Source organism: Tympanuchus pallidicinctus, unplaced genomic scaffold (assembly GCF_026119805.1).
Source record: "Tympanuchus pallidicinctus isolate F22 unplaced genomic scaffold, pur_lepc_1.0 scaffold3, whole genome shotgun sequence".
Lineage (NCBI taxonomy): Eukaryota > Metazoa > Chordata > Aves > Galliformes > Phasianidae > Tympanuchus > Tympanuchus pallidicinctus.
In genome coordinates this window covers 22,669,970-22,692,846 of record NW_026294747.1, presented here as the reverse complement: position 1 = coordinate 22,692,846, position 22,877 = coordinate 22,669,970, and the positions used below count along the sequence as shown (strand labels likewise).

Here is a 22,877-nt window from a genome sequence, read left to right as displayed (position 1 = left end):
CATAACAACAGGCAGCATTCAGAATGAAATTATCATTGCCCGAACTTTTGCTCAGAGTTCAAGAGACCTGAAGACTTTGAAGCAATGACATTCAGTAACTTCACAACTCACCATAAAACATAACACTAACAGCTGCCAGGCACAATTTCTCCACTTCCCTCAGCTTTACCCTCAGCTCTCCCTTACGTATCCTCTTACGCATCACAAGAAAACTTAAAGTCGAGTAGCTAAAAGATCACAGCAACAGTGACTCTCTTGAGAAAGAAGTGAGATAAATGCAAATACTTCCACAGCTTTCTTGGTAGCATTGTTACTAAGACAAGAGTTGCAAAAGGAGAGAAGAGCATTAAGCTAGATCACCCGAACATTTTGGTGCCAAAGAAAACTCAGTAGTTTTGTTACCTGCTTTGAACAACCAAACAAGTAAAACCAGAACTAACAACTATACATGACGGCACTGCTAAGTAGACCTCAGGATCAGAAATGCTTCCCCCACCTCCGTGTGCTACAAGTGCACTTCTGCAGGTGTACCTCCAGCATGAGGCAATATAAATAAGTTCATCTTATGAAAAGTGAACTCAGAGCAGTCTTCATACACAAGATTCATTGTACCAGCAAGCTTTATACCACTGAACGTGAATAAACACTGTCCTTTTATCCTTAAGCTGCAAGTAACTTCACTTCTTAATCCATCAAGGTGGAGACAAATACTTGTAATCCTACAAAATCATATCTTTCGTAAACACCAAGCACTGACAAACAAACAAACCCTTCTCCCCAACCCCCCAGTGTTCTTGGTGGCCAGCACCACCACCAACAACAAAAAAACCCAAAACAAAACAGGGGAAAAAGCCTTACATCCTCATACTTACATGTCCTGCATATTGTCCAAATTTCTTTCGGAGGCCAGAAGCCAGTCCAGCAAGGCATTTGGCAGCTAAAGCAACCAGCATAACATTTGTATCCTTTCCAACAACCTGAAAAGGAAAAAGTAACAAAAGGTGGAAGACTTCAGGGACTCGGAGAAGTCTCTTAGTAGGATCAGCAGGCTACAGACAAGATTACTTCTACCACTGTTCCAACTAAGAAGTTCAGGCTCCTGAGCATTATCTTAATCAAAATTTTTGAACTTAAATACAATGAAATCATATTAAAAAAATAATAATTAAACCATATGCATACATTGTGTTTCATTACCTTTTTGAGAACTTTCACCAAGTCTGCATAGTCTCCTGATTCTAACTTTGGATTTTTCACCAGCAATTCCACAGCCTCTAGAGCTTCTTTCCTTTCCTGCCACTTTTTTGCTTCCTGCAAAGCAAGTCACTTAGATTAATTCATAAATCTAAACAGCCCTAGAGAATCTTATTTGCCACAAGCTATAGATTTTAGAGCTCAACTCTATTCAGAGAAAACCAAGATCTTTTAAAGTTTCCCTAAAGCTCAACATCAACTGCAGTGAAAGATTAAACAAAGTCCTTTCCCAGGATGTATCTCAGCTCCTTAGAATTACAGCTTTCTTAATGGTAAAAACAAAAACTTGAGACTTATTTATGACAGTTTATTATTTGCTTAAACTAGTCTGTTACATGCCACAGAATCAACCAGTGGAATTAAAGTTTATGCTTACTATTTTCTCATAGAAGTCCTTCGGAAGCTTTGAAAGAATTTCTACAGCTTCAAGCAACTCATATGCATCTACTTGTGGTACTGCTTCTTCCTCATCATCATCTCCTGCAACAGAAGGGAGAAAAACAAGCTGCACAGTAAGTGCAATTTCAAGCACACTACTGTCTAAGGCTCACTTATAAAACAGCGTCAGCAACTGTGAATTTGCTATGCCAAAGGATAGCTACTATCATGTAAAGTTCTTACCCTAGCCATATTCTCACGTGGTGCAATGCATCCTACGTTCTCTATAAGTTTGAATGGAAGAACCTTTACAATTCAATGCATTTCTCAAGAACATACCCATGATAAGCTTCCCAATGGAGTAGAGAGTAGAGAGATAGTTTACCTCCATCTCCATCTCCTCCAGCTGCCTGTTGCTGCTCAAATTTTGCTTTCAGCTCCTGTTGGGAACGCAGGAACCTGGTCTGCTTAGGAGCAGCTGATGACACTTTGACCCACTCTTCTTCCAGTTCCTTTAGCTGTCAAAGGAAAAAAGTCATAGTATCTACAACATTTTGTGCATACCACAGACATAAAACATCTCATAAAAAGCACTGGAGATTTCCCATTACAAGTTTAAGATGCTGCTAAATTTTAAGCTCTTTATTTTGCCATCAAAGAAGTGATTTCTTCACACTCACTGTTCAGAATCTTTTGAACAGATGTACTCACACAGCAGAGCATCAAAAACAGAAGTGCTAATGCCAAGCATTTACTTCAGAACAAGCTGTAGAACGGTCAGGCCACTAAAGGTTTAAAATATGACTGGGTGAACATGGAGAAAGATTCTTATTATAGTCTTAATATCTGAAGACAGGGCTAAGACAAAACAAACACCTTGAGTTATATTTGACCAGGCAGTTTAAAAAATAACAGTTCTGCCTTGCTCCAGAAATCTACTGCTTTCCACAAAACAAAATGAATATGTGGATAGGAAAGAAAGATACATTAGTAATTTAGAAAGTTCAAAAATAATGGAATGTTCCAGTTATCTATCACAACATAACACTTCCTGCAGTGGAACTGTTATCATACAAGGAAACAAACACTGTAAATGCAGACCTGACCACTTCCAGCTGCAGGTCTTTTTACACCACTACTTATTTGCCCTTAGCTAAGGTCTCTGTGACAAGCTTCTCTACTTTTCTAAATGCCCTCCTGAGTTCCAGTACAAATGAAGCAGAATTTTTTGTCACCCCCTTTGGAAACCACAAAGAGGGACTGAAGTCTTCAGCTCTGTTACAGGAAACTAAAAAATAATGCCTCATTAATGGAATATTCCAGCTTTGACAAACATTGTGGGATCAGGGCCGCAAGCACACGTGTAGAAGTGTTTTCTCAACTGTCTGGTTACAGCATTATCTTCTACCTACCTGAACAGAATTTATATTCTGCAGGGGAGGTCTCAGAGCATCCCTTATCCAACGGTAGATCTCCACAGCAAGGAGTTTGGCTTCATCACGAACAGCCTTTTCCCGAGACTCAAACAGTTTTGGCAATACTTTAATGATTGGCTTCAGTGAGATGATTTTTGAACCAAATTCACTGAAAGTTAAAAACATGGAATAGCATCAGAGTCCAAACAGGAGCCACAAAAAGTGATTAAAAAAACAACAAACTGTGATGTGCAGTACATGCAGAAACTGTTATTTATTCAAATCCTTGTTTCTTTTTATGATATTATTCAGCTGCTGCACAATTAAAATAATATTTCCCCAATCATAATCACTTTCCCCAAGCCAATCAGTATTACAATAGCAGGCCTCTGCTAAAATTACTTCAAAACATTTAATCCAATCCATTGCCTAAATCAGTTTCCTTGCCAAGAAGGGAGAAAAAAAAAAAAAAAAAAAAAAAGTGTCTTTAGACTGAAATTTATGACCTACTTTTTTTTTTTTTTTTTTTAAATCAGAATAAATAGAATCTCCTTTGTCTATCCTTGGAGGCAAACTGCAGTAAAAGCATTAGTCATTTTACCACTTGTTGCACTAGATAATTATAGTAAGCCTGGGTCATCCTCACAAAAAATACACGTGTTAAAGTGTGTGCAGCTGAAAGGACACACAGAACAGGTTTCCCCAGCCAACCTTCCCTGTCAGCAGATTCCATATATTGTTGAACTTAACACACATTTCATTTCTCAATCACTGTTGAGTGAAAACAAGTTTTCTTTAGATGCCCATAGAAATACTTGAAGAACGGCAGCGGTTTGCTAAGTCACATCAGAAGCCACAAAATACCGACTCAGGACAGCTCTTCTTTCTTGAGAGCTCTAAACTTGCTAGTCACACTTCTGCTTCTGTTCAGCTAAGTACTTCATGAAAATGCTAGTAAAAAAAAAACAGCTACTAAAAAACAGTTGCATATTTAAGTTCTACAAATGTTACTGCTAGAAGCTTTATTACAAATCTCACTGTATGAGAAATGTGAGGTAAAAAAAACACGCAAAAGAGGCTCCAGTATTAGAAGTAACAATTATAGAATGCGAACAAATGAAAGGCACAAGCCTGCTTTTACACCACGGTTAAAATAAGGAGCATACTAGAAAAAGGAGCTGTTGAGAATGAGAACTTAGAGGAACAGCAGACTACTCCAATTCCTGTAGCAATACAAGGAATAAAAACATTTCAACATAAAATAAAAAACACTGGAAGCTTAACTAGTTATGTAGCCAAGTTACCCATTTAGGTACAAGATGTAAATCTTGCTATCAATGCAGAAACTCTGAAAGCACAATTCTAAAGCAGAAGATTAATAGAGCCCCATGACATAAATTGATCTTGCGACCTAAAGCATAATACAACATATTCAATACAATATATATAAAGAAGGCACGTTTAATAAATATGGTTGGTAGGGAGATATTGAGGAAGGTTGCACCGTTTTCTAATTATACCATACTGTTACAGAGATAAGGCAATTTAAAATAGGTAAAATATGCTCTTAAAAGTAGGACATTTGGCAGAACCTAAAATAAAGCATTGCTTACAGCACCCATTTAGTGTAAAAACGACCATCAATGCACGTACTTCAGCAAATTCACTACCAGATATCAACCATAAGGTATTCTTCACCTGTACTGCAGTGTTTTCACACTAACTACTTCATTATTATAATCATTTTTGCAGGAAAAGGTATTCTGGCCTCACTAATACCGGAATTATCAGCAGGAAATTCACTCAGAATGAAACAAAAGCAAACAGGTACTGCAATTCTAACCCTGAAACCAACTATCCTATCTTCAATAAGATTTGGTTTTTAGAAAGTATTATCAGCTTTTGTTTTTAATGACAAAATTTTTATATGGACAATGGAAACTGACAGAGACAGCTCTTCAAAATAAACTTATGTGTAATGAGCATTTAAAAAAAAACAAACCAACAATGCAGCCAACCAAAAGTGCATGCATCAGTGAGGAAAAACTTGAAACAAACCGAATGAATTTCAGCTTTCCCATCACTAACTTTATCTCAGCTGTTCAGAAGAGTTGTGAAATTCTCACAACTGTCGTCACCTTAAAAATAATCAGTTCAGTAAAGACAGCCTGCTAAAAACACTGGATGGATATATGTTCTGTGGGGTGAGGAAGAAAAAGCAGCACCAAAACAAACACCCCAGCCCCAAACCTAGAAGCTTACCTTAGTGCTTTCCTCAGCGTCTCTATACAAGCAACTATGATTTTCGGGTTTTTGTTGTCGAGACCCTTTAATAATTCTTCTTGTACTGCCTCCCCTTTCTCAATTTCTATATACATAAGACAGATATCTACACCCAGCTCCTTTGCTCTGGCTTTTGGCTGATTGAATACTTTATTTACAACTCCAGAAGCTACTTCCCCTGTTGTCCTGAAAGATGAGAGAAAGTTACCTTTAGAACATTTAAGTGAACTGGTTTTTTTCCATCATTATCCACAGACAGAAGCACACACAACATCTAAAACAACGATGAAAACTCAATCACCACACAATAAAGGCTAAGTTAACTTTGAAGGTTACAATCTTCTGTAAAAGGTGATTTTACTACCCTCTAGTTTAATCAATGGAACACCTTTACACTGAGTGCTATTTTGCATGTTCCTAATACTGGACTACACCAAATTGTGAATACAAGACCTTATCTCAAAAACACAAACACTAATTCATCATCTCCAGGAATTGTATAGATCATAGTAACACAACACTGGTGCATAAACAGAAAATAGTTTGCTGGGATTATGTCAAAGCTCCCAGTACCCTCAATTTATACCACTTGTGAATTCAGGGGCCTGGAAATGCTGTTAGACACCCAAATTAAGGTTTTAATTTAAAAAAAGTATTTAAAAATAAATAATCAAGTCATTTAAAGACAGTGGATCAAAGCATGAATGAGGTCAATTAGGTGCTTTTATTTCACCCCCAGGAGAACATTATTTCATGGGATAGATAATGTAAAATACTAGGAACACCCTCTGAAGAAATAAGCAAGTATGCAGATTCAGATGGATTAAACTGGATACACCACCACAAACATAAGTACATTTTATTTAAAAAATAAATTACACGAGTATCTGCTAGGAAAGATGTACATACACATTGTTTCAGCCAAGCAAGAGGAGGGTTTCCAGCTCACAACACCAACTGTTTCACTTCTCTACCATTTCTAAAATCTTTACCACTCTTTTCTTACAACATCATTAAACATTATGTAAAGCAACTTCTGATAAATTAACAGGTATGTGGAAGTCCATCTACAAACCTACTATTCAGCAGGTTTTATAAATCAGAAAGCAACTTCTGTTCTCAACATACCCTATCTGTTTACAATCCCTGCACAGTTTATCTGCAGACTTCCTCAGAGAGGGACATAAAACTCATAACAGCCCACTGATAGCAAGGAAAGGCTACTTACTTTCCAGCTACATGAGCATTTTCTACATAAGCAAGTGCTGCTTCCAGTCCTTTCAACTGTGCCACTGCATTGGAGTCCGTCACAAATTTCTTTATCAATCCAAGGTATTTGGACCATTCAGGACTCTTCTCATCATCTATCTTCTGGAAGAGCTTAAGGGCTTCTTCATAGCCATTTAATCTGGCTTTCCACAGCTGGAAGTAGAAGTCAAACATTTAAGTGTTGTGCTAATACAAACCTTAACTCAATCTCAATCACCTTAATAACCTTAATCTCACCAAAGCACTTCAATCACAGCTGTAAGGGTGCTCAGTAAGCTGGCATCTGCAAAATTTCCCTACACAAATACTGTGCAAGAGGGCAAAATACCCATTGCTTTCCTGTCAACAATGACCCAGAAAAAAAGAGATACGTTAGTATTCCTCGCTGCTCTCCATCAGCTCTAGCAACCACCACCAGTGTGTAGGTGTGAGCCCAACAGTACTTTCAGCTACAGATGAGTAATACATTCACATGAACAAGTGTACTGATCTTTAGGCTCACAAACTTACACCATCTAGATTATCACACAACTAAACTCTGCTTCATGAGTGTTACTTAACTGTTTCAGACCTTTTACACACACGCACACTGTGTGGCTACAAAATAAGTCAACTTTGTTATAATTCGGTACAGGAATATCATAGAAGTATCACAGCACAGATACACAGCAGGCCAAACCCAGACAGTATCTCCCACCTTGTGTTCACACTTCTGGTCAATGGGCAATTTCATCCACTCACTGTCGTCCCCCATCGTAATTCAGGTTCTCTCTACAGTTACAGCAGTTCCTGCGGACAGAGACAAGAGTTAGAACACATAACACACAAAAAAAGCGAGATTCCACTTGCAACACAGTTCAGAAAATTAAAAAAAAAAATAAGACAGCTCTAAAGCAGATATAATATTTAATGTGAAACCCTCTCTTTCAAGCCTGCAGTTGTATTTACATACTAAGATTTGGCCACAAATCTGTTAGCCCTGCAAGGCCACCAGAAGGCACCGACGAGTAGCATATTGCCATTTGTAATGCTTCTGACACCAGAATTCTCAATCTGTTAATGTTTCAGTAAGCTGACACGAGGCACGTAGAACACACCTTTGTCTAAGCTTGAGGAAGAACATACACAGTTGAGGAACTAAGAAGAAATGAGTACTGATCACCACTAGAAAACTGATGCTTACTGACGTGCTTTCTGCAGCAGGTGCCATGAATCAGGGTTGAAAAATCACCACAAATTAGTGTGAGGACAGCTGTTTTAACTATTTCACAGAGCATTTGAAATGAACAGCACTATGAGATATGAGACTAACAAAATCCATTTTTGCTAGCTAGCCACTTTATGCCCCAATTGCAACAATAGCCAGCACTGGCAACTGCTCTCACCAGGAGACCAGTTTCTTACTGCATGCAGACTCAAATATTACTTGTTCAAGGTCATAGAAGTGTTTTATCCCTCTCTCCTCATTAAAATATTAACACTGACCACTAGGGCATGAGAGATGAGACCTCAGGCTCAATGGCCGTCTTAGACATGCAAGTTTCAGCAGCACTGAGACAGCTCACAACACTGCAGAAGCAAATTAAATCAATCCAGGCAAGGAGTAACACATTCCAGCACACCATTTCAAACACATACACAAAGAGATAGATTTCAAGAGCTAGTGGTCATCACCATCCAATAATTTATCCCTGAAGGTGTATAAATACACAGTGCTAACATAACTGTACGTAAACACATCTAACACATCTGTAATGTAAATTCAGCCCATGCCAGTAAAATGATATACTTTTTAGATAAAAGCGTTTTATATTTGAAGTACACACAGAAGCTCCCTGCAAATAAATAAATCCTAGATTAGGACTATAATTTCATCAGTCTAAGTAAATACAAGCAAGTCCTGCAAAGCTATCTGTCAGCCACAAATAGCTAACTCAAGAGGGAAACCAGACTACAACAGTCCACAAGCAAAAATGAAGCTGCATTCATGTTGAAAGCTCTTTTAATAGCTCACCTAGTCAAGAATGCAGGAATACCCTTGTATGAATGCAGCTCCAACAACAGACTTTAGCAAACAAGTTAGCTCTGCAGAAAGAAAGACTCGCAGAGCTGTGTCTCGTGTAATATAAGTTCCATTTGTGTTAGGAATAATTAGTGTAGCAGTATAGAACTTAACACACCAGTACAGAAATCACTGGACGACCTCACCAGTGCAGAAGCGAGTCACAAACAGGCACAATGCTTTCCCCTAAGCGCACACCAGTCCTTGATGAGAATAGTGATCTTAGTAAGAAGTCATTTGCAAGACTAACCACAAATTTGGAGGCAGTGTACAAGCTACTTCCTGGCTTTTTCCTTTTCTTAAGGAAAGCATAAGGAACCAGCAGAAGGAAAAGAACTACCACAGATAAAACAGGAGATAAAACTGTATAAGCAGTAAAAAGAGAGCATCTCCTTTGTGCCAGAAATCCACTCTACCAAGGAAAATCTTATTGCAGGATATTGACTACCTCTTTACGACCCTAAAATCAGAAGCATCACAGATTTCCAAGTATTTTTTATGTTTACATACAGACAACAGTCTGTATGCCCCAAAGCATGACCTCTGACTTGCATATCCTACTGCCACATCATAGAAAGTAGAAGAAAAGGATCCCGAATTTTCCTTCCCAACATCATGAGACACTCTCACATGGGGGAACATGGAGGGCAAAACAGTACCATGCTCTCACTCATCTTTTATTTTATTTTTTTCTTTTCAGTCTGGTCAAGTCCGTTTCCTACTATTTTTAGTTGCAAAAGCTACAATCATTACTTCAATTATAAAATGGGTTCAGTTGCCTTCCGCACTGAATCTTGTGCCTAAAAATAGGGATAAAATTATACGTCCTCTCTGACAACATACTAATCCCTTTGGGCCCAACAGTTTTTCCATGGTCATAGAGGGGGGAGCTGGCTTCTAAATATTTATTCTCTCCATCTTATCACTGTTCACACCTGCCCCAATCCTGAATTCCTGTGCTGCCTGCATCGTGCCTTCAGCAGAATAACAGACTGTTGTTTCTCCCTTCAATTAAGTTACTGCACTCTGAATGTTCAAAGAATATCTCAGATTTGACAAAAGTCTTTCTTTAAAAGTTTCCCTGCAAAGTTATGAACAACTCTTCTCATTACTTTTCAACACCCAAATAGAAAGTAGCCTCACACCGCAATAACGCAGCCAAATTGCGTTACAACTAGTGAGTCTGCAGCAGTGAAGTGTTTGACCTAGATAGCTGACTTGTCAGCACAACTAATTTTACAGACTCAGAACAAAAAGATTAATAAGTCTTTCAGCAACAGCGCTCATTTTGGTAGCACCCAGAGAACGGGACCTCTGAAGCAACTGAAGCACCAAAATCAGTTTTGTGAGAGAGGGTTGTTATTAAGGCGGTCAATGAAACATTTACAAAAGCAAGTCAGCTGAGCAATCTGCAATGGAGATGAACAACAAATCCTCCCTGACAGTTCTTGGCACAGCAAACTCATGCAATGGAGCAGTAAGAAAGTGAAGGCCATCAAGGAGAGAATAGGATATCTTACAAAGGGAGACAATTTAAGAGCAGAAAAATACTTACAGGACAGTGCAACACAACAAGCTCAAACGTAAAGTGAGAATTTGTTACTGAATTATTGGGGGGAAAAAAAAAAAAATCAAAAAAAAAAAATCAATGCATTGAGAATGTGTGGAAGGGATGCTAAGGGAATATTTGGATTAACCACACACTGCTCTGAAAAGTTCCTTACTCAGCTCCTAAATAAATGCTTTCTGTGCTAAAATTCTGAAGGGCTGAACAGCATCAACCCTACAGCTCTATAGTATAGGGGTATCACTAAAGAAAAGCCTTCTGACATAAATAATTTGAAACTTCTTTTTTTTTTGAAGCACGTTTATTATGGAATCTCTGTGCACTGTCATGAAGTTTCTCTTTCCTGGGAAGGCAAAGTAGGAAGCCATTTTGTGCTAAACAAAAACCAGATGTTTATTGATACCAATTGTCCACTTATCCCTGCCCGCTTCCACCTATTAAGCATCACTGCCAAGCAAGAATAGCTTTTAAAATATCAGAAGGCTTGATGCCAAAGTAGCCTTCTCAGTAGGTTTGCCCAAAAGAGTAAGCTCTGAAGACTTACTGAAGACAGCCCATTTCCAAGCAAAATTGCATTTGAAATGTTCTTAGAGTGCATACTTTAACATAAAATTGTGAAGGTATAATTTCCACTGAGACAACAGTTCTCTGTGGACAGTTCTGTGCCAGTATAGTCCATGGTTTTGCTAGTAGAAAGAATTTTTATTTGTTTAATGGCAGTTTGGGGTCATATTCTCTCTTTGCCTCTCAACATATGAAGTTCCACTGTTTCATAAGTTTAGCCCAGCATGTTTTACAGTACTTGCCAATTAAAGTTTTAAATTAATTAAAACTCATTAGCTACAGCATTATGCAGCACAGAAAAATGCTTAAAATACTCAAGCAATCATAATACAGGGGTTTTGTTTCTCTGTCTTAAACAACACTCAGATGAATATGCAAACTGAAGAATCGTGTGGCCTAATCAACCAGTGAAATAAATAGTGCAGTAAGCCGCTTCAGCAAATTCTGCATAGGAAGACTGAAGTCCAGCTAAAACTCCTAAAGTTAAAGAGGTAAAAACAGGAGTCAAAAGAACTTCCAATCAGACCGCCAGCACACCTCCCAGCTTCAGTGCACCCATCTTTTGATGACAGATGCAGCAACAAGCAGCTCAAAAACTAACACGCAAGCACCACCACTCAGAGGGCTGTCTGATGCTGAGACAGCATGAAATTCCTATGGTTTTAGAAGGTGGCAATATCAATCTCAAGATGTGAAACACACAGAGCTCTCGATGACACAGGGCCTCAGAATAATGAGAAATACAAGAAACAAAAGGCAAAAAGGAATCATTTGCAGGCTGCGAGGTACTTTGCAAGGTAGCTTCTCCCAGTTCCAGCAGCAATGAAATGGCATATGAGAGTAAACGGCACCGCATTCTCTCTCACCTGCCCCAACGCTCAGCAACATCTTAATGTCAAAACCGGCCTCCTGCTTCTGCCTAGGAGCGGGGTGAGCACGGAGCAAAGCCAATCTTAACAGGGTAGAAGGATGGGCAGAAAAGGGCAGCACCGGGGCATACCCGTGAGCCTCGGGTAATCGGCAGGGGGACGACAGCGGGACAGCGGGACAGCGGGACGGCAGCAGGGCAGCGCCCACTCGCCGCCCCTCCCTCCCTGAAAGAGCTGCCCGAGCTCAGACGCACAGAGGCCGGCGGGACGTTCCTTAAAAGGAGGGCCGCGCCGCCGCCGAGGACGGCCCCTACGGGAAGCACCGGGAGCTCCCTCGGCCGCCGCGGCCTCCCCGCAGCCACAGCACCTTCCAGAAGGAAGCCCCGCCGCCCCCGCAAGGCCCCCCGGCCCCGCTCTTGCCGCCTCCTTCCCTCTTTCTCTCCCTCCCCCCCCCGCCCCGGCCCATCCCGTCGAGCGGCGGGCCGCCCCGCGGGCCCGGCATTGTTTACACCGCCGCCGCGCCTTACCGCTCAGCGCGCGCCGCTCACCTGACAGCGCCGGCTCGGCTCGGCGGCGGGCGGAGGGGCCGGCCCGGCGGAAGCACCTCCCCGCCGGCGGGCGGGGCCGGGGGCGCCGCGGCCGTACCTGGGCGGGGAGCCGAGCCGCGCCGGGGCCAGACAAAGGCGGGCAGGGCAGCGCCGGGCCACCCGGCGCCTCCGCGACCCCCTTTTCCCCGGGCGCTCCCCGGGGCCGGCGGCGGTCAACGGCCCGGGTGGCGGGGCCCGCCGCCCTCGCGAGTCATCGCCTTCGGCACCCCGGCCCCGCGCTGGCGGAAACGAGGTCGACGCCGAAACGGGCGGGCGCGGCCCGGGTGTCCCTCGCGGGGCGGTCCCTCGGGCCGTCGGCCTGACGGGAGGAACGAGGCCCGCCGCCAAGAAGCGCCGTGCCTTCCGAACGGCGAGCCGCCCCGCGGCACCGCCGCGCTTCGTGCCGCACGCCAGCCGTGCGATGACGGCGCCCCAGCAGAGCTGATTCATCGGCTCGCTCCAGCCGTCACCTGACGTTGGGAGATGCCTTTTCTAGCGGCAGTAGCAACCGAGGAAGAGCTGCCATGGTGGAAACCCTGTGCCGACAGCTTCCTCCCTTGGGAGTCAGATATGCGACGCGAGGCTGTGCTCCTTCAGAATCATCTTAGCTAGATGAAGAACAGCCGTAGCAGCAGCTGCTCCACGCCCCACCGAATAATTGAAGTTCCTTTTTCATTCATCTCAGCCCTACAACACAGAGGAACAAACACACGCCACCGCTTCTGCTTTCCAACCTCCGACATCCACAGCAACCGAGCTGTCATAGAGACAGCCTCAAACAACACACATTTGGTCAGTTCTGGAGACGCTCTATTTCAAGAAGGCCCAGCGTGCTGCTTAGTGCAGGGCGATGTTTAATTTAAGCACGAGGGTACCAGGTTTTCCCATGTCACTCTTCGCAATGCCAATGTGACAAGGACGACACAGGAGCAGCCTATGGCAGCACCAACTCCATGAGCCACACGGCCTACAGTCAGCCATTCTGTGCAGGAGCACGTGGCCCTCATCCCAGCCTGCTCCAGCAGGGAATTCACAAGCCATTCCTACTACATTGTTAAGTTGTCCATAAAATATTTCATTTTTACATGTTTCTTTTAAAAAGGCAGAAAAAGACACCTAGCTGGAACAATGGAAGAGAGGAGAGACAGCAAGGGAGAAGAGGAAATCGACTGCTGGCCACAGATTCGAAAATCCCTGATTACAAGGTTTGCAAGAACTTACACCTCACGAGGGTCCTTCAGGTCATACATCCTCCACACTACAGTCTTCAAATCAAATACTTCGCATTTGGGGATGCTTACCTCTACTCCACAAAACATTCAGATCAATTTCCTATTTGTGTGCACTGTTTGAGATATACATAAGTGACCTATCAAAGGGGTGAACAGCAGTCTTGCAGTTGGCAGATAATTACTCAGAATAGCAAAGGAAAAAGAAAAAATAAGAAAGGATGGACTGAAAAGGCTCACAACATGCCAAGTAAATTTCAGCTGTAAATTTATCACCAAAGAGACACACGAGAGAAAACCAAATCTTAATATATTCTAGAAACCAGGTTTTGGAACTGCCAAAGGGGAACGAGAGCTTACAGCTCAGACATCAGTAGATGTTCAGCTGCACAGTGGTACAGCCCAGGATTTTGGAATACAGGCCCAGATCACATAACAGGCCTGTATGAAGGAGAGGCCAAGAGTCAGCATGGATACAGGTCCCACAGATTCAAGTCACGTGTGTATGAGAATCAGGAATAACAATGCATTACCACACAGTTGGTTTTTAACATTAAGACCAGCAAATGGGAAGTCCAGCAGTGTGATTAACTAATTCTTTGTGCCTCTCAAATCAAGTTTTCATCTATGTCTGTACAGATGTCACAAATAATCTTCTCCATAGCTAACCCCCTGCTTAACAGTCCCAATTTTGTATTCTTTAGGATTACCTTCAATAAATACATCTGCAATAATTCATTTAGAACCAGTCCATTTTTGTTGAGCCATCTTTCATATACCAATTTCTCTCTGTAGCTTAAAGCTGTAACTCTATTGCAACCATCTAAAGGGGGTGAAAAAAAAACAACACATCTACAAGTTTTAAATGGAGGAAAGCTATAAAACCAGCAGTCAAAAAATAGGCCAAACTTGGGGAAAGAGACAGTTGTACTAAATTCTAACTTCAAACAATCAACTGATCCAGTATTAGCGAGCAAAAGCATCAGTTATAATGACAGCTTGTACACCCTCATTCTTCTTTCTGACTTAATACTACTGGGGAGTTTCAATAGCTTGTAGCCTTTTGTAACACTTCAACATTTGAGCCTCTATCAGCGCCTGAGAACATACAGCTTCACAATTTCAACCCAACAGATACATTCACTGCAAGTCTGTAGCCATGCTTTCCTCCATAGCTGACAGCCCAGCATCCCAACATTCACACATGCTGTTCTTGTCTGCAGAAAGGAGCTTTCAGTAGTACCATACAACACTCAAAATAAGAATCAGAAAAAAAAAAGAAAAAAAAAAAAAAAAAGGAAACCCCAGGATAATTCCATAGCTGATACATACTGAAGAAAAACCTAGATTAAAGAAAAACCCAGATAGAAAGTTACAGCACATGAGTTTAGAGGTATGTGCAGCTTCCATTGTTTTTTAAATAGCAGAGATAGGGTCAGCTTATGCTGCACAGAATTCCTATTCCCCAGCACCTGCTCTTCAATGTTGTTAAAGATCCAAATTCAGGAGGAAAACCCCCTACACAGCAACCTGAAAGCTCCTGCCTGGAGACAAATCACAGGATTCTGACTGAATCCAACAACACAGGAGAACGGTGGGAATCCCCACTCCTGCCAGCCTCCCTTTGAGAGTGCTACAGGAGGCTCAGCAGGAAGCCCCTTCAGACGAGGGACACAAGGGATCCCAGACCAACACCTGAACTCAGTACCAGGGCTTTAGAAACACAGATACCTCCATGGCTTCTGCTTTAGGACCATCCTCACCTGAGGGAACGTTACCCCAGGATGTTATGCAAACAAAACTACTTCTATATACAGCCTCCTTTAGCGAGTCCAAGGATAGGCCGGGCCGGCCCAGCCCAGCACCTCCCGGCCACCCCAGCGCCCCTCACAGCCCCGCAGCACAGGCCGCGGCCTCCCCCGTTAACCATCGCCTTCTCCGTAGTCACGAAAGCGGCTCGGATGAATCCCCCGTGCCCCGGCCCGCTCCCACGGGAGGCTACCACGGACCACACCTCCTCCGCAGCCCCCTCACGGGGTCGGGAGGCCAGGCCCAACAGAGAATGGAGGCCTACCCAGCGGCCCACGGGTCTGGCGAAGCGCGGCGGACGACACAGGAAAGCAAGCGGCCCCCACGGAAGAAGCCAAACGGGGGGCGGATCTCACCTGGGCCCGGCAGGTCGGGCGCGGCGAGTGTCCAGCCGCTGCTCAGCGCGGTTTGAAATCGCTAACACCGCCCGCACCTCCCAGTGTCCTCGCCGCCCATTGGCCGCCGACAGCCCCGCCCCCTCCCGCAAGAGCGCGCTTGATTGGTCCGTTTGAATCGGACAGCAGCGCTGCGTGCTCCGCGCACTGCCGGGCTGGCTGAGGACGGCGCAGTGCCGGGGGCAGATCGGACACGCTGCCGTGGGGCCGGCGAGTCCGCTCCTGGCCGCAGGTGGGGGCTCAGCCCACTGCTCTGCTTCGGCAGCCTCGGGGTGAGGTAGAGATGGTAACTCCAAGGTAAAGGAGCTCGGCTGGAAGCGGCCTGCGGGAGATGCGGCCCCTTGTGCTGCTTCTACACTATGTGTCATCTGTGGGTAAGGATGGGCAGCTATAAAACTAAAGCGTTTGAAATCGTGTTTGGTACTTATTTCCATCGGAGCTGGGTAGAAGGGAACTGCGGGTGAGCAGTAGTACTGCAGAATGGTTATTTCCGAGCATTTCAGTCGTTGTTCAGCTTTCTGTGTTCTTGAATGAAGAGATGAAAATCATCTCTTCTTCAGAGCCACATTTTCTAGTTGGCGGAGGCACAAAACAACCACAGGTTCCTGTGGTGTACAGTGCTGGAGACCACAGTGCTCTTAAATTCCTTTCAAAAAAGAGGGTTATGCTCCTAGGCTGCTGCTGTGTTAAAATGCTAACAAAAATAGCAGGTTGGGGCAGAGTGCAAGCATATGGGAATGTGCAAGTGAGCATAGCTATCTGACCCTTGCTTTGAGGCCTTAGTGGCAGAAGTGTGTGCTACAATCCCGTCACGAGGACAACCCACATCCATTTGTGCCTTCTTGCTCCTCCCAAATGAAATACAGGTGGGGTTCTGTGTAAACAGAGCTGGGAGCGCCTCTTTCAAAGGGGAATCCAAATACCATGCACGATTCACAACCAAAAGCCAGGCAGAGTGGTTAAGAAAAGCTAAATTTATATTAAATTATCATCAACCCCTAAAATACTGAACACAGTGGTTAAATAACTCCAGAAATTCTGATGTCTCCAGTGAGTAACATTAAAACCATTACACAGGAACACAGGGAAATCACAGACGTTATCTCGGGACAGACAGGAGAGAGGTTTGCTTTGTACATAGTAAATCAGTGCTCAAGAGATCATCCTCTAGTGGCCTTCTTACATTCGTAACAGCCTAAGTGCAATGAAGGTCTTTTACTTAATTTCTGCCCACCTCACTTGGGGAGGAGAGGCTGGGGGACATTGAGTTATGTCTTTTTTTTTTTTTTTTTACCATATTTGATTCCAGAAGAGAGCAGAGAGCAGTTATGAATTGCTAGGCTGGAGTGTGCAGCGTCCCTCCTAAGCAGCAGCAGAGAATATACTACAGTGGAGATCACAAGCACCATCAGCTGTTGAAAGGACTGACTGGGTTTTCCTTTCCATTCTGCCCTTGTAACTCAGATAGCATGTATTTCAGCTGACTGAACCTCAAGAGACAGGAACAGGCAGATGTTTCCCTCCACCCCCCTCCCACCTCAAGAGTTTGGTGCACAAAAGGTATTTGGAGGGGTGGGGGAAGAAACAAACAAAAACTCAACTGTTCCTCCATCCACCCGCACATCTCACTTCTAATGCCTCCACCTCTGTACATGGCTTCTCTTCAAACCAATTCGCCTGCCTACGCTTGAGCCTTTGATGCCCCTGTGTGCAGCAGCCCAGACAGGACAGATGTGTGTCAGTGATATGTAATCCTTTCTCAGCTCCCAGTCAAGTCCATGTCTCAATCCAGAAGTGCCCCTGCCCAACAAAAACAATGTTTCCCAGGCTGGAGTCAATCAAATAAATAATTAAATAAAAAATCTAATTTAAAAAACAAAACCCCTCTGGGAGTAGGGGAGGTTCCACATTAACACAGAATTTTCCAAGCCTTAGCTCCAGTTCATTTTCCACAGGAATATACACCAGTCAGCCCAATGGTGCATTTATGAACAGAGTTTATGTCACCCAGCCAGGTTAAAATTGCAACCTTTACCTTGCTGCAAAGCTACCTCTAGTATAAAAAGTACAGCCAGCCTGCTGACAACCATCATGTTTTCAGGAGCCGCAGGACTGTTAGTATATGAAGAAGATTAAAGTTGAATAGGATTGATTTTCCTTTTTTTAATAGCTGGAAAAATACTGCACAGGAGATGCATCCTCTCCTGTACTCCTACTGCATGCTTTGCTCTCCTTCCATCATGGGTGGGAATGTACTTGGCTTCTTCCTAGGAGACAAAGAGGTCACAGTCTGCTGTGGGAGATTCCTCACTGGAAAGTTCTGCTTCCAAATATCTGCCTTAACACTTAGTATTTTACCATGATAGCACCCACGTGACTTGAGGGGTTGATAGAAATCTCAGTTTTGAAGGAGTGTCCAGAGATTTTCTCTTCTTTTCCAGCTGAAGAAATACATAATAGGAAGCCACGGAAGTATGAAAAAGTGGCAATAGGTCTTGAGCAAGCTCCAGCTGCTGCTGGCGTACAACTGCAAGCGTAGCATTACCTTTACCCTCTAGAGGATAAAGGCTTTGGAAGCCAGAGAATAACTGAGGCTTGCACAGCTGATGGGAAAAAATGTCTTTGCAAGAAGAGCTATTTAGTAGTAACACTAGAGCTTACTTAAAGTGTCATTCTCTCTGATAAACAACTATTTTAACACAGCCCTTGCAGCTCTGTGACTATTGTCTCCTATTCTGGGTCAAATGGGCTCAACCTCGTATAAAGCAGCTCCTAACTGTCAGCACTGAGGATTCCACTGAGGGAAACTCATCCTAGGAATCATCTTTTTTCTCCTCATTATGGAGAAATAAAAAAAAAAAAAGTCAGTAAGGTCAAGAGAACTGGGATCTTGCAGAACTGGGATCAATGGAGATGTAGCAAATTAAAAAAAAAAAGAAGGCAAGAGTAAAATTTAGATCTGGCTGAGATTCATTTCCTCACATTAATCCTCTAGAACTAAGAACATACTTTCCTCAAGTACAGCACCCTTGACTCCTGCACCCACTGGGAGCAGTCCTGAAAGGGCCACTTGCTGACTTATTTTCTGGAGTAGAAACATTTTTTCAGTGAGAAAGGGGAGAATAGGAGCAGTGCCCACTGCCAGCAACAGACACTGTGCTCCAATCTGAGAATTCCTTAGCAGATGGGAACGTAAGCAATGATGCTTCCATGAAGTGGGTCACTGCAACAACTGTGGTTACCCTCTTTATGCCCTGATGCTGTGCCACTGTCCCCTTGAGCCCCAGAGTACATCCCACATATTCCCAGACATCTCTCCCAGCACAGCCCCAACATCACAAAGCCTTCAAGAGTGCTGCTACTGATGGAATGACTAGGGGAACTTCTGTGACCAGCAGCTAGCATAATGGCAGCTGCGCTGTCTTCATGGGCATTGACTGTGAGCTGGACAGCATAGGACTTGCAGGTTGCCAGAGAACTCAGCATCTGGACCAGATGCAGGCCAGAGGAGTCACTGCAAAAGTTAAAACGGCAGCTTCCAAGAAAAGAGAACATATAAATAAACCACAGACACAGTGAAAATGAGCCGAAAGGGTCTCTGGGTTCCATCCAACCCACCCATCCTCCCTCTTCAACCACAACAGCACAGCTGGCCAAGCTCCTTGCTAAAAGGCAGTCACAGTCTCTGGGCCCCTCACAAGAGGAGCTAGTCTCTGGGCCCTTCCTTGCTTGCCAGGCAGAGTCCTGTCTTCTTTTGTGCAGAACAGAGGCTAGGGAGGGTTCAAGCGTTTCTAAAGCAACATGTACTTTAGACCTCGCTCTCAGTGGAGGGCTTGCGTTGGTGTTTCCAGCCTGTGTCTGGGAGTGAGCCACGCCGTTCAGGAGTGGCCGCTGCTGTGTTAACACTGCTGCACTCAGACTGTTCTTCCTGTAGCAGCTGCTCAGTTTCAGTGTCATCCAGTGAACCAGAACTAGCCTGGATAGAGACTGTGTCTGTCTTCATGCAAACATGGTCCCGGAGGATCCCTCCTCGAGAGCTCCGAATTTGCTTAAGGTCATCCCACTCTGAATCATCACTGGATAAAAGGCATATCCCCTCCACAATCTTTATCTTCTCCTTGGTGTAGCTGTGATCAGGACCAGTCTAAGAAGCAGACAGATGAATGAAAAAATAATACATCCATGGAAAAATAAGGCAAAGAGCAAAGCAGAGCTGGAAGAAAGACACTGAAGCAGACAAAAGGCTAGACCTCCATGTAAACATCCACTGGGTCTGGCTGTCACAATGGCAGAACCTGTTCTAAGTTTGACCTCCCTGCAGGAACCTCTAAATTGTGGAATGGAAATGAGCATGAGCCGTCTCTCCTAATTCAGCTATATGCAACACCTGACAGCAGGGAGCAAGAACAAAAACAAGCACAAAAACCCCAACCAAAATAAATAAATAAAAGCAAAAACAAACAAACAAAACATGCAAAGCAGGAACAGCTAGAAGTGGCAAAAGTAGGTAGGGTTAGGGAATAGATTTGTCTGCAATGTCTTTGTCTGAGTCATTCCAGATTCACCTCTCAGTAAAGCACAGTTGGAATGTTGAGTTTAAGTCCCATCATGATAGAGGGGAATAAGATTACAGGGAAACAGTGGAAATCATGATAGGCTAGCAGGACCCCACTGAGATTCAATTAATGAAATCTGCCTTATTTGGCTCACTGACATATAGGAGCATTAAAACATCTGATATAAACTCAGGGAAGAAAGTGAAGGGAGAACGTATCTGGGTGTAACTAAGAGCAACAGAATTAAAAAGAATCATGGAAAGGATTTAGATTCCCAGAAAAATCGTCCTGTGTTACCCTTTGTAGACAAGGCTAAAATTGCACGAAATTTGGGGAAATCTATTGCATACTATGTCTAAAAAAAAAGCAGGGAAAAGCTCTCCTCTACATAAGCCTTGCCTCAATCCCTGCTTGAGGAGTTAAGTAATCTAACAGGCTGTCATAAATACTTGTACAGAAATTATCTTTTTCAGATCTCATGTTCTATGTAGCCAAGCCCAAGACCATAGAAAATGACCTCAGCTTTCTTGGCAGACTGTAAAGCTGACTTAAGGACATAAAAGCTGATGGAAAAACATGGAAGAGTAATTAGTATGGGACAGCTACACAGCAGAGATTGAGTGAGGGAGCCAGGATCAAACACATACACAGAATAGTGATACCTGACATGAGGATGTAGGTGGAAATCAGAAGAGGGAAGATGAAAAACTATCTGAGTGATAGGAAAGCTTCTGAGGAGAAAAAAGAGGAGAACCTAAGTGCTGCAAGACAACGCATTAAACACTCTCTATCATGCCACACACATGAGGAGGACTTCTGTGGGGCCTGTCATGTGCTTTATTTATTAAGGGCTCCATTTCTTTTCTTGTCCCACCCCTTCCATGAAGCATATAGCCAGGAGTCACATTCTTATTAACAAATTCTTTCTGGCTGCCTGGCTCCCCTCCTGGTTGTTGCCCTAAGGTTGCTTTGGGGAGTCACCAATTGGGACTGTGTCCAGGGAAGACAATTCCCTTTGATGCCTGTACTTCATTCGCATTGAGTGCTGGCTACTGAAGTACAAGACACTGTGGAAGTGGGTAAGAAGCACAGAACTAAAGACCAGTCACTGCAGCTCTGGAGAAGAAATACTGCTGGTTGATGCAAAAAAGTCTAACTGAGCAATTTATTGAAGCTGTTCTCCCATGTTCTAAAGGGTAAATGCTAACAAGCTGCAACATTTTCACATATGAAGGCCTTAACAGCCGCTTGAATTGGGTTCCCATGTCCTTAGTAGCAGCTCTTACCTCTTTTTTATAGCATAACTGGTTGTACATTGTCGGCTTGGGAATTGTTTCAATCTTCACCTCCTGGGTAGATGTCCGATACGAGGGATTACTGTAGGTTAGGTTCCCTAGGCCAGGGTCTGTGAACTTGGATTTATTATGCCTGTAGGAAAAGAGGCGTTAGAAAAAAAGCAGAGCCCTACTGCCAGGATCTGAAGTTCCTGAGCGGAAAGCTCCAGCAATCTTCACTGCCCTACAAAGACAGACTGCTGATTTTACCATGCCCTTCAGCTACCAGTATACTCACCACCTACCAGCGCAGCAAGGCACTGCCATGTAACCACAAAAGCTATACTGACAGTAACTGGAGAGGCTACCTGGCAGAGAACACATGAGTCCACACGTGTACTGAGATATGAATTATCACACATCCCTTTCCTTAAACCTAAGCTCTCTGCAGAAAATTTAGCTAATAAGGCTTCAAAAATATGTGGTAGGGGCATGTCCAACACTTGAAAGGGACAGGAAGCAAACCGTGCTAATCAATTCAGCAAACATCGACACTTCCAAATGAGAACAAATGGATTGTAAATGATAATAAGGAAAGACAAAGTGCTCTTTAATAGCTTCCTGCTTCTAAGAAGGCTAGATTTTACTATGGTCCAAGAGAGGGAAAAATATCACTCACCTATATATGATTAAAGAAGCAATAAGCAGCAAAATGAACAAGATGCTGAGAAGACCTCCAATGATGTAGCTAACATGCAGTCCCTCACCTGAAAGTGAACAGCAAGGGTATGTTATACACCTTTCTTAACTTCCGCTGGGTAACACTGACATCAGTGTAACACCTCATACAGAATTATAAAAACCATATGGAAGTACGTGAAGCAAAACGTCAGCATGCTGAGCTTTAGCAAAGGCTTTTGTTTGGTGTGATATGAACAAAGCCCTTCTTCCCGCCCAGGTCCCAGCAAACCAGGAGCATCAAGATATTTGTAAAGCTGTTGAATAAAGATGAGTTGGACTTCCTTGCTGACAGGTTACTCCTGCAGTGGGAAACCATTATCCTAACTACCACCCTCAGATAAACACAAAGAGGATGGTGAGGTGGGGTAGCATTAGTAGTGAGAGCCCAGTGGATGATGTAGGGGATCAAAACAGAAAACATTATTATTTCAAACGATACTTCAGTGTGAAAAGCTCCTATATAGGCTAGTGAATGCTTATGACCGATGTTCATTTTCAGATTTTGCTTTGCACAGAAGGCATTGGAGAAATTCAAGTTTGATTTTCAGAAGTTTTCATTTCAAACACTATGGACTGGAATGTTCTGGGCATATCTGGAAGAATACTGGTGTAGAAGAGTAAAGAG

At 43.4% G+C, this 22,877-nt stretch overlaps 2 protein-coding genes across 10 annotated transcripts in view; both read right to left on the bottom strand.

Annotated features, from left to right (window-relative positions):
- The window catches only part of CKAP5 (cytoskeleton associated protein 5), a 47,618-nt gene extending 31,875 nt beyond the window's left edge, over positions 1 to 15,743 (bottom strand). Inside the window, exons 1-9 of one of the 7 annotated variants that reach the window (XM_052694764.1) lie at positions 15,643 to 15,743; positions 7,297 to 7,388; positions 6,559 to 6,752; positions 5,310 to 5,516; positions 3,045 to 3,216; positions 2,018 to 2,150; positions 1,631 to 1,734; positions 1,198 to 1,311; positions 873 to 977 (exon numbers count right to left, since the gene is read on the bottom strand). In XM_052694764.1, coding sequence (XP_052550724.1) covers positions 873 to 977; positions 1,198 to 1,311; positions 1,631 to 1,734; positions 2,018 to 2,150; positions 3,045 to 3,216; positions 5,310 to 5,516; positions 6,559 to 6,752; positions 7,297 to 7,353 — 1,086 coding nt within the window. In that variant the 5' untranslated portion in view covers positions 7,354 to 7,388; positions 15,643 to 15,743. Of the gene's footprint in view, positions 1 to 872; positions 978 to 1,197; positions 1,312 to 1,630; positions 1,735 to 2,017; positions 2,151 to 3,044; positions 3,217 to 5,309; positions 5,517 to 6,558; positions 6,753 to 7,296; positions 7,389 to 8,613; positions 8,684 to 12,188; positions 12,302 to 15,551 lie in introns of those variants that run through there. The other 6 variants (XM_052694770.1, XM_052694765.1, XM_052694771.1 and 3 more) reach the window with 6 other exon arrangements.
- An 897-nt stretch (positions 15,744 to 16,640) lies between these two features.
- The window catches only part of LRP4 (LDL receptor related protein 4), a 79,656-nt gene continuing 73,419 nt past the window's right edge, over positions 16,641 to 22,877 (bottom strand). For 2 of the 3 annotated variants that reach the window (XM_052694772.1, XM_052694773.1), the window contains exons 36-38: positions 22,191 to 22,278; positions 21,524 to 21,665; positions 16,641 to 19,825 (exon numbers count right to left, since the gene is read on the bottom strand). In XM_052694772.1, coding sequence (XP_052550732.1) covers positions 19,490 to 19,825; positions 21,524 to 21,665; positions 22,191 to 22,278 — 566 coding nt within the window. In that variant the 3' untranslated portion in view covers positions 16,641 to 19,489. Of the gene's footprint in view, positions 19,826 to 19,851; positions 20,969 to 21,523; positions 21,666 to 22,190; positions 22,279 to 22,877 lie in introns of those variants that run through there. The other variant, XM_052694774.1, reaches the window with a different exon arrangement.